Here is a 10,000-nt window from a genome sequence, read left to right as displayed (position 1 = left end):
TCATAGCCGGCCTCGTGTGGCACCATCATAGCCGGCCTCGTGTGGCATCATCATAGCCGGCCTCGTGTGGCATCATCATAGCCGGCCTCGTGTGGCATCATCATAGCCGGCCTCGTGTGGCATCATCATAGCCGGCCTCGTGTGGCATCATCATAGCCGGCCTCGTGTGGCATCATCATAGCCGGCCTCGTGTGGCATCATCATAGCCGGCCTCGTGTGGCATCATCATAGCCGGCCTCGTGTGGCATCATCATAGCCGGCCTCGTGTGGCATCATCATAGCCGGCCTCGTGTGGCATCATCATAGCCGGCCTCGTGTGGCATCATCATAGCCGGCCTCGTGTGGCATCATCATAGCCGGCCTCGTGTGGCATCATCATAGCCGGCCTCGTGTGGCATCATCATAGCCGGCCTCGTGTGGCATCATCATAGCCGGCCTCGTGTGGCATCATCATAGCCGGCCTCGTGTGGCATCATCATAGCCGGCCTCGTGTGAAAGCTAATGTAAAACAAGTATTTCGCATCATGTGTAATATATCAAGGGAAAAGGTGCTCTTCTTGTATGATATTTGATTGACGACTAGTTACACGGTTCCTGTCACAATTCCTTCACAAATGAGCAGCTCGCGCTCAATCTAAAATCAGATATTGCCAAGACCTTTCTCTTTTGTGTCATAAAACCCACTAATGAGGAGTTGAACTTACAACTAAAACAACACTTGTAAACCATTGTCAGCACTTGTAAACCCTTGTCAGCACTTGTAGAATGAGCAGCTGGACTCGCACTAAAAATAAATATTTTGCGACACCTTTCTCATAAAATACCCACAAATCTCTTCGCTGATCAGTGGGGATCACGCATTCTCTCCCTTTAACGCCGCCATTTTTAATTCGTGATTAATGGCTCCCCTGTAGCCCAGTAAGCTCCCTCTCCGAGCTGTGCCTACTGGACTTTACAAGAAATTCTCTTCCCTGATGAGCGCTAAAACACTCCGCCCACCTTTTCTTTCCACTTTGAAGCCCCGACAGTTGCACACAAAATGGTCCTTCCACCATCTTGGGGTCAAACGCCTCCTACCACGCCCCCTGGGGAGAGGACAAGATGGCCCAGAAAGGGCAGTAACTGTCCGTAAAGAGAATTTGATGAGGCAAGTGTTTGGAGTGGCCTCCCCGCGGACTTTCGGCCGCCGTCTTGAAAGATGTCGACCAGGTTGGACTTCGCTTTGAAGTAGATTTCCGCTGCAGTGTTCAGAAAGTCATTAATCAGAGAGTGATGCGTTTGTTTGGTACCGCTGCATCTATACTTTCTTGTTCTTTTTATGAAAAACGTTTTTATTCTGGGGGGGGGGGGGGGTCCCCTGCTTTTACATTTACATCTTTTTCTCATTTGTTCTCTCTCTCTCTTCATCTTTCCTTCTTTCCTTTTCTCTCTTTTCCTCTCTCTCTTTCCTTCCGTCTCTCTCTCTCTCTCCCTGTCTATCTCTTTCTCTCTTTCCTTCCGTCTCTCTCTTTCCTTCCGTCTCTCTCTCTCTCTCTCCCTGTCTATCTCTTTCTCTCTTTTTGTGTCTCTTTCTATATTTCCGTCTCTGTCTTTGTCTCTGTCTCTGTCTCTTTCTCTCTCTTTCTCTCTCTCCCTCTTTCTCTCTCCTCTCTCTCTTTCTCTCTCTCTCTTTTTTTCTCTCTCTTTGTCCTCTATCTCTCATGAAAAGGGCCCAAGGCCTACTCATTAAAACATTCAGACTTCAGACTCAGACTTCAGACTTCTCTCTCTCTCTCTCTTTCTCTCTCTCTCTCTCTCTCTCTCTCTCTCCCTCTCTCTCTCCTCTCTCTCTCTCTCTCTCTCTCTTTCTCTCTCTCTTTGTCCTCTATCTCTCTCTCTCTCTCTCTCTCTCTCTCTCTCTCTCTCCTCTCTCTATCTCTCTCTCTCTCTGTCTCTCTCTCTCTCTCTCTCTCTCTCTCTCTCTCTCTCTCTCTCTCTGTCTCTCTCTCAATATAACTTCTTCTTTTTTTAAATACAATAATAACATCTTTTGAAATTGTACGTGCACGGCAATTAGCCATGAACAGAAATCAGCAAATAAAACAAATATTATGCCACTGTAGCTCGGAATGTTGTTGGTTGTAAAAAACAAACTCGTTTGAGCCCTGAAAAACACAAGAAGCTTTGAATTATTTCCAATTTTCTCAACATTCAATCTTAGCGCCCGGTATAGGTTCTGTGAAGCAAGAAGCGTTTTTTGTAGCCATAATCACCAGATAAGCTTCCACAGAACTGCCTGCAAAGTGTCAAAAAGTTAATGGAAATAACAATAATCCCGTGGCGCGCAGCAAATTGAAAGATGAATACCTTGAAGTAATTTGTACTCCGGTTATCATTCTGATCCGGATTATTCGCATTAGCTTAGAGTAAAAAAATGCTGTTTTAATTATAACGCACCGAGTGATTAGACAGAGATTGTGCGCGGTAGTGCATGATGAGTACAGACTGCCTGTTTTCTTGTCTTCCTTCTTTGTGTGACTTTTATTGTTCGTCAACGCTTGAGTACGAAACCATTTAAACACCCTCGTCACCCGTAACATGTACTCACTTTTTTGGAGAGAAGAAAAACACAGCTCAACAATAACTACCTGCACTGTATGAGTTTTCGAGTCGCTTCTAAATCTGTCCTAAATCGACCCTAAATCGTTGGGGCCGTTCACATGGCACACTTTCCGTCGACTTGGCTTCAGCGACTCGGGGCCGACTTCTAACCAACAAAACTCCTTAGAGGAAAGTTGGTTGACAAGTGGAGATGGGTTGCTGTTTTCTGCTGCAAAATGTCTTCTTATCTGTATAATTTCTCTTCCGTACATGACAGAGACAGACAGACAGACAGACAGACAGACAGACAGACAGACAGACAGACAGACAGACAGAGAAACAGAGAAACAGAGAAGCGGACAGACAGAGACAGACAGACAAGCATAGAGAAAGACAGAAACAGCACAGAGAGACTTAGATGGGCAATAAAATTGGACGAAGAGGGGGAGAGGGGCGAAGGGGAGGGGGGATGCCAACACAGAACGCAGGTGTAAGGATTTATGGTTGGAGAGAGATTTAGGATTTGTCGCGTTTCTTTACAACTTCTTTCTGCGTGTCTCCGTTCCCCTTTGGACACGGTTCATTACCTGCCCAATGACGCGTATAGGTGTGTCAGAACACGGAATCACTCAACCGTGACAGGAGACTTGACGGGGACCGTGGAGGTTGTTGTGGAGGTACTTGCGGTCAACTGAAGATGGTCAATAAGTGTCTGTGACCGCTGAGAAGTTGTCGAGGAGTTGTGAAGTGTGAGAGTGATTTGCTGTAATCGGCAAGTGTCTGTGTTTGCTGAGTGGTTGTCGAAGCGATTTGAAGTAGTGAGAGAGTGATTTGTTGTAATCGACTCGGTTTGGAAGGGGCGTTACGGTTTGTCGAACGGTGGCAAATTTATGTTGCCCTGGAGGCGTGATCTGTGTCTTTTATTCCTCTGTTCTGACAATCCGTCCCTTTCTGTTGGCCTGTCTGTCTGTTTCGCTCTCTCTCTCTCTCCTTCTCGTCCTCCCCCCCCCCCCTCCCCCACCTGTCGCTGTCTCTCTTTCTCTCTCTCCTCTCTCTCTCTCTCTCGCTCTCTCTCTCTCTCTCTCTCTCTCTCGCTCTCTCTCTCTCTCTCTCCTCTCTCTCTCTCTCTCTCTCTCGCTCTCTCTCTCTCTCTCTCTCTCTCTCTCTCGCTCTCTCTCTCTCTCTCTCTCTCTCTCTCTCTCGCTCTCTCTCTCTCTCTCTCTCTCTCTCTCTCGCTCTCTCTCTCTCTCTCTCTCTCTCTCTCTCTCTCTCTCTCTCTCTCTCTCTCTTTCTCTTTCTCTCTCTCTAATACCTATAAGAAAAGCAAGATGAAATGTAACAAAAACAACAAAACAACAAAACATAGAGAGAAAAGAATGACGGGGGAATAAAGCAAGATTGAACGCTTGAATGAAAACAGGAGAGGAGAGACAGGCATCGTCGCCATAGCCGTATTCTGTTAATCATAATCGCCTTTTTAAAATTGTCATGTTAATTATCATGGGATGAGTTGCTCTCTCGTTTGATGATGTAATACAGTGGAACACCCCCCTTCAAGTTACGACCTCCAAAAATCTGAGAAAATCAGGTCTTAAAAAGGAGGGAGTCTTAAAATGGGGTAAATGTACAGAACTTATGAATAGGAAATCCACAAAACTGAGGTCTTAAAAGGGAGGGAGTCTTAAATTGGCGGGTCTTAAAAGGGGGGTTAAACTTATAACTTAAGCTTCTTCTTCTTCGTCGTTCGCTCAGATAACTTAAGCTTACCACTTTAGCTTGAACGCGCCAGAATTGACCGGCCAGGGTGTATTGCCAATGTCTGTAATGCATTTCCCAAGGCATCAATACCAAATCCTGCATTCGATCGATTCTCCTTCGCATGTTCAAACAAATCATCCAATCAGGATCCAGCTCCCATTTACTCCGCAGCTAACCGCAGCCAGTAGGAAGCCGCGCCTCACCCCCCTCCCCTTCCCCCCTTCTCATTGGATATGCAAATGAGCCTAGGCCTTGGTTTCATCCAGCGACCGATCTTGTCTTGTCATCGCTTGAGAGCGCACACACACAAGCTTCCTAATTATGAAGTACCCGCCTCTCCTCTCTTCTCCTTCAACGCTATAACCCCGCCCCCAAAGCCTCCCCATACACCCCCACCTCCATTTGGAGTTGCTGAGCTTTGTGAAGTGATGCTCTTCTACACGGTCCGGAGTGGTGGACAGAGAGGGTTCAAACGCTGTGCACCTTTGTTTGTATGTGTGTGTACGCACTTACGGTGTGTGTGTGTGCATGTGTGTGTGTGTGTGTGTGTGTTTGGCTGTCTGTTTCTCTCTTTCTCGGTCTCTGTCTCGGTCTCTGTCTCTGTGCCTCTCTCTCTCTCTCTCTCTCTCTCTCTCTCTCTCTCTCTCTCTCTCTCTCTCTCTCTTTCTCTCTCTTCCCATCCCCAGTCTCCCTCTCTTCCCCCCTCTCCGTTCAACATATGAATCATCTTAAGAGTGACAGATGGTTACAACTCAATGCCAGCTCCCCGATTTTTCACTTCATGCAGCTAATTTCTCGCTTGGCGAAAGAGACCTTTCATTTTGTTAATTATGATTTTAGAAACAGAATAGCGTACAGCACACAGGCACGCATAATTATGCCAACGCGTGTACTCACTAATTCGCGATCGCTTCTGCGCATGCGTGCACGTGTACATGCCAGCGTAAGCTTTATGAAGCGCACAAGTTTTCTTTGGTTTATTCTTTTATTGCGATATTTTATGCCCCTACCTTTCAGTGTGTCATTTGTTCCTCCTTGTTAAAATGTAATTTGAAAGTAATACACGGACAGCGTCGTTTACAGAAAGAAAGAAGATTTTGTTTTTAAATTTGAGTTTAATGATATCTTTGACGCGGGAGGAAGTAAACAATGAGCTTTGTCGTCTTTGCGATGGGAAATTAACGACAGGCTATTATATCGACATTCTTCAGTTTAAAAAATATCTGCGGTTTTATGCAGCTATTCAAAATCACACCGATAGAAAAAAATAAAAAAAATAAAAAGTTGATACAATTGAATGTAAAAGAAAGGAATATCTAGCATATATATATATACAGACTCTGATTATTGCTACCAGTTATTTAGTTGATAATTATGATCTTAATGACTTGCAGTAAGAAAGATCAGCAAGCCACAGTACTCAAACTTATTTCTGATTTGTTTTGTTTTTCAACTCACCATCATCATTTTGTGTCGAACGATTTCTTAGGCCTTTAAACAAAAATTTTTTTTAATGAACTTGAATTTTTCCTCCACTTGTTCACTCTTGCCAGGTAAAAACAATCGCTTTCTCTGTCCTTTAAAGCAAGGCGCCATCCCTAGACTGAATGTATCTCATAGCCGTTATAGGGTCTACTTTTTTACGCCCCTCAGTCGCTCTTAATTTATGCAAGGTCACGTGTATCAAGATGTCAGCCTTGACGCAGCGTCGCCATTTGCATTTAGATTGATCTAAGCGATTTTGACGTTAAAATGGCAGACACTCCGGCGCGACGAATCATCCTGTATAAAACATGACATTTAGATTTATCCCATTATGCATTTCCAGGCACAATAATTTCTATTTGACATGAAATTGAAATTATAATCCGTTTGTGCATTCTCAGACACAATGATTCAAGACCTATATTTGACATGAAATTGATATTACGGTGGGAAGCACGATTAGGCCCAAAAAAAATAGGTCTGTTTACGGTAACATAGGCCAAAAAAATAGGGTCGGTAGGTCGGGATTTTTTTTTCTTTTTTTTTCTTCCCCAAAACCATATTTTTACGTTATTTTTTTTTTTTTTCCCAAATGCCCCCAAAAAGTTTAGGGTCGCGCGAAAAAAATAGGGTCGGTCGGGTTACCGTAAACAGACTTTTTTTTTTTTGGCCTTTTGAAACGGCGTCGTGAAATAACACATAGTTTTGCTTTCATTGTGAAACTCGGCTCCAGACAGCAAAAAGTCATGCTTCTGGAGAGATTTAAGAAGATTACAATGGACGAGACAGGGTGTGGAACTTTAAGAGAATGGGGGGATAGGGGTATGGGGGTGGATGCGGGGGGGGGGGGGGGATGAGGGTGGGACAGAGAAAAGCAAAAGCACCAGTCGGCAACCGTAAAGATTATGGAATGGACTATCTAAATTTAGTTCAACATGAGAATATGCTCTTGGGTATTTTGTTGCATTTATTTTGTTGTGGTTATTGATATTTTTGAAAAAATTAAACAGAGGATACACTCACAGGAACCAATCATTTCACGATGACCCCCCGGTATTGATGTGGCGCTCCTCCGCCGGTAACACCCCTCCCAACCAGAAGGCATCACAAAACGTTATGGACAGCAGAATATCTGTCTCTGTCTATCTGTCTGTTTGTCTGTCTGTCTCTCTGTCTCTCTCATTCTCTCTCTCTCTCTCTCTCTCTCTCTCTCTCTCAAACACACACACACACACTATCTATCTCTCTCTCTCTCTCTCTCTCTCACACACACACACACACACACACACACACACACACACACACACACACACACACAGTCACATAATTTAGAGTTCGAACCATACAGCTGTACCGGATTTCACATCCACATATCCAGGTTTCCCAATTGCTTCGTTTCCGGCCGATTTATGTGGAGCACGTGATGCGCACAAAAAATATTGGCGGTCTAGAAGTGTCGTCTGCGCAATGATCGCGGCGGCGCCCGCGGCTTTCTTGACCGCCAAGGACGACCGCGCACGTTGTGATACGTCATTCGTTAGACCTCAATAGATAGTAGGGAAGGTGAAGATGTACGTAGACAATAGATGAAAAGCCGGGGTGTAAAAGGTGAGGTGTATGGTTGCGGGTGTCAGAGGATAGGATGAAAGAAGGAGGGGGGGGGGGGGGGGTTGGGGGTGGGGGGGGGTGAGGGTCACGATGGGGACTGAGGGGGACAGAAAGTCACGCCATTGTTTTGACACGTGCAATTGACGAAGAGTCTCGCTTTATGACGTGAACAGCGGGAATCTCCGAGACTTGTTGTCCGTTTTTCTCAATGGTTTTCGCCTCGTAAAAAAACGAAACCCTCGCACCGTCGAAGCCGATTTTACGCCCGGTGGTGTGTTAACAATAGCGATGTTACGCTCACTTGTGATGATAAATGACAGGGACTTGCACGAGGGACATCACCAGGAACATTCACACGTATCAACACACACGCACAACATTACCTCCAAGTCGCTATAACATTTTCTCCCAGCACTTGAAGGAGATTGAGTCGTATAAAATGTCCACTTCTTCAGTTTCGGGCCCAGGTATATCTCTCCCTCTCTTTTTTAAGCTGTGACTTGTGCACATTAAAAAGAAACTCGGGGGTGATAAATTCCCCGAGTACGGCAGGCCTACCCATGCGTTGCAACCCGAATCCAAAGGGCTACCAATGGAGAGAGGGGGATTCGCGACAAATACTAAATTATCCCTACTGTGATCCCTTTCTGACGCTTCCACCGTGCGCCTGCAAAGCTCTGCAGGAACCCCTCGGGAGCCCCTGGATTCCCTGGTGAGAAGGCAACCCTTTGAAACCCGACTCCCTGGCTTCCTCGCCGGCAGAGACTTTTCAGCTCGCTCGCGGGGCGCCGGTTGTAAAATGTAAAATGGCCGCCGTGCCGCTCCGCCGAGCACACATCCGCAGAGTTGTTTCCCTTTCTGCCTGCACCTGAGTTTTTATTTTTTGCAGAAAAGGATCAAATTTGCTACTAACTAGAGCTTTTCGTACGTCAACACAGGCATTACAAAATATAACTTATGGGACTTTAACAGGTTAATTCGTATGCCCCTATGAGCTTTGATGTGAGAGCGTAGAACCTACATTTTCCTTACAATAATGTCTGCATGTTTATTCTCCCACAGGACTTATGCTTATTTAAAGAAAGACGGCCGGATCGGTAATCTCCCTCCAAAGTTTGAACTGTTGAAGAAATGCACATCTCATCCTTTGCAATATACAACTGTCGCCTTAAAAACATGTGAACATTGTTTCGCACTCGGGTTCAACCAGCTTTGAGATGGCAAAGAGATTCACGTTAGACTGAGTGTGTTGTGTTGGTTTCTGTTTCACCTTCGTTTTTGGTCGGAAACGTGCCCGGTTTTTACAGTTCTAGGATCTCATTTTCACAGAGCTCGGGTTTTGGTTTTTTTCGTTGGACCTTGCGTCAATTGTCAGTCCTTGTAGGCAATGAAAGATATACAATATCGATTATATATTAAAATAAATATATATAAAAAAAACATATTTTAAAAAAATCACCAAAACGTCTCTTTAAGACCCTCTCTTTCGAAGTGAACTATGTGATGTCAAAACCCAAACGAAGTTCAAAAAGACGTCATAACTTGAATAATGGCGTTACGTAAACATTCTGTCACTTTTTTTACATGTTCCCCGAGGAAGGGACAATGAATTGCGAGAACGAAGTTTGTCTGGCGGTTACAGCTATAAAATACATTACATTTACATGTACTATGAATTAAGAGTTGCACTAAAAAACACTGAAACATATGTCATCGTAAGGTCACCGCCAGGTGGTGCAAGTGTCAGTATCGTATATCATTAAAGGTATACGAGCCGGACCCTTTACAACAGTCAATTCCAACCGTGTGATTTGGTCCCGCCTTTGGCGACTGTCCCCAGCCAACAATGGCCAGCCGTTGCGAGCACTGAAGCGTTTCAGGGAGCACGATGAATCGGTCTCAATTTCCATCACTGCATGCAAAGTGTTTTTTTCCCGCAACGAGCCGAGAATGACCGGACTTACCGGTGCATCGCATACGTCAAAACTTCATAGAGATTGCGTGGAGACAGAACGAATGATCCGTACGGAAGCTGTTCGAATCCCGGCCGCGCCTGGTGGGTTAAGGGTGGAGTGTTTCCTATCTCCCAGGTCAACTTATGTGCAGCTTATCCCTTTTTTGTGTACACGCAAGCACAAGACCAATTGCGCGCGGAAAAGATCCTGTAATCCATGTCAAAGTTCGAAACACGTTCAACCACAAACATGCACCAACGAAATCGCCGAATGGCTGCTTAAAAGGTGGGGTCATAGACGTACAAATCCACTTGTGCAAAAAACAAAAAACAAAAAAAGTGTACTTGGGAGTTTCAGCCCGTGAACGCCGAGAAAAAATAAAGTATGAGACGAGAAAAAAGTATGTCCACCTTGTCTCGGTTTCGAAATCGATATTGGATCCTTCTCCCCCCAACCCCCATAAAGGCAGTCAAAGTCGAACGCCCCTCGGAGCTGAGCGGTAGGGAAGAAGAGAGCGAGAAATCGCAATCACTCTCGCGTGATTTGGACACCGCGGGATCCTAGTGGTCTCAGGAAGCCCAGCTAGAATTATGGTGGAACAGACCATTCAGAAA

General features: G+C 45.2%; 1 protein-coding gene across 1 annotated transcript in view; it reads left to right on the top strand.

The window, feature by feature from the left end:
- Positions 1-3,275, top strand: part of LOC138977879 (paired box protein Pax-7-like) — a 51,313-nt gene extending 48,038 nt beyond the window's left edge. The window contains exon 5 of the mRNA XM_070350485.1: positions 3,223-3,275. Coding sequence (XP_070206586.1) covers positions 3,223-3,275 — 53 coding nt within the window. The remainder of the gene's footprint in view (positions 1-3,222) is intronic.
- Positions 3,276-10,000: the final 6,725 nt, after the last annotated feature.

Source organism: Littorina saxatilis, linkage group LG10 (genome assembly GCF_037325665.1).
Source record: "Littorina saxatilis isolate snail1 linkage group LG10, US_GU_Lsax_2.0, whole genome shotgun sequence".
Taxonomy (NCBI): domain Eukaryota; kingdom Metazoa; phylum Mollusca; class Gastropoda; order Littorinimorpha; family Littorinidae; genus Littorina; species Littorina saxatilis.
The sequence above is the reverse complement of the archived record's forward strand: the minus strand, read 5'-3'. Positions and strand labels throughout refer to the sequence as shown.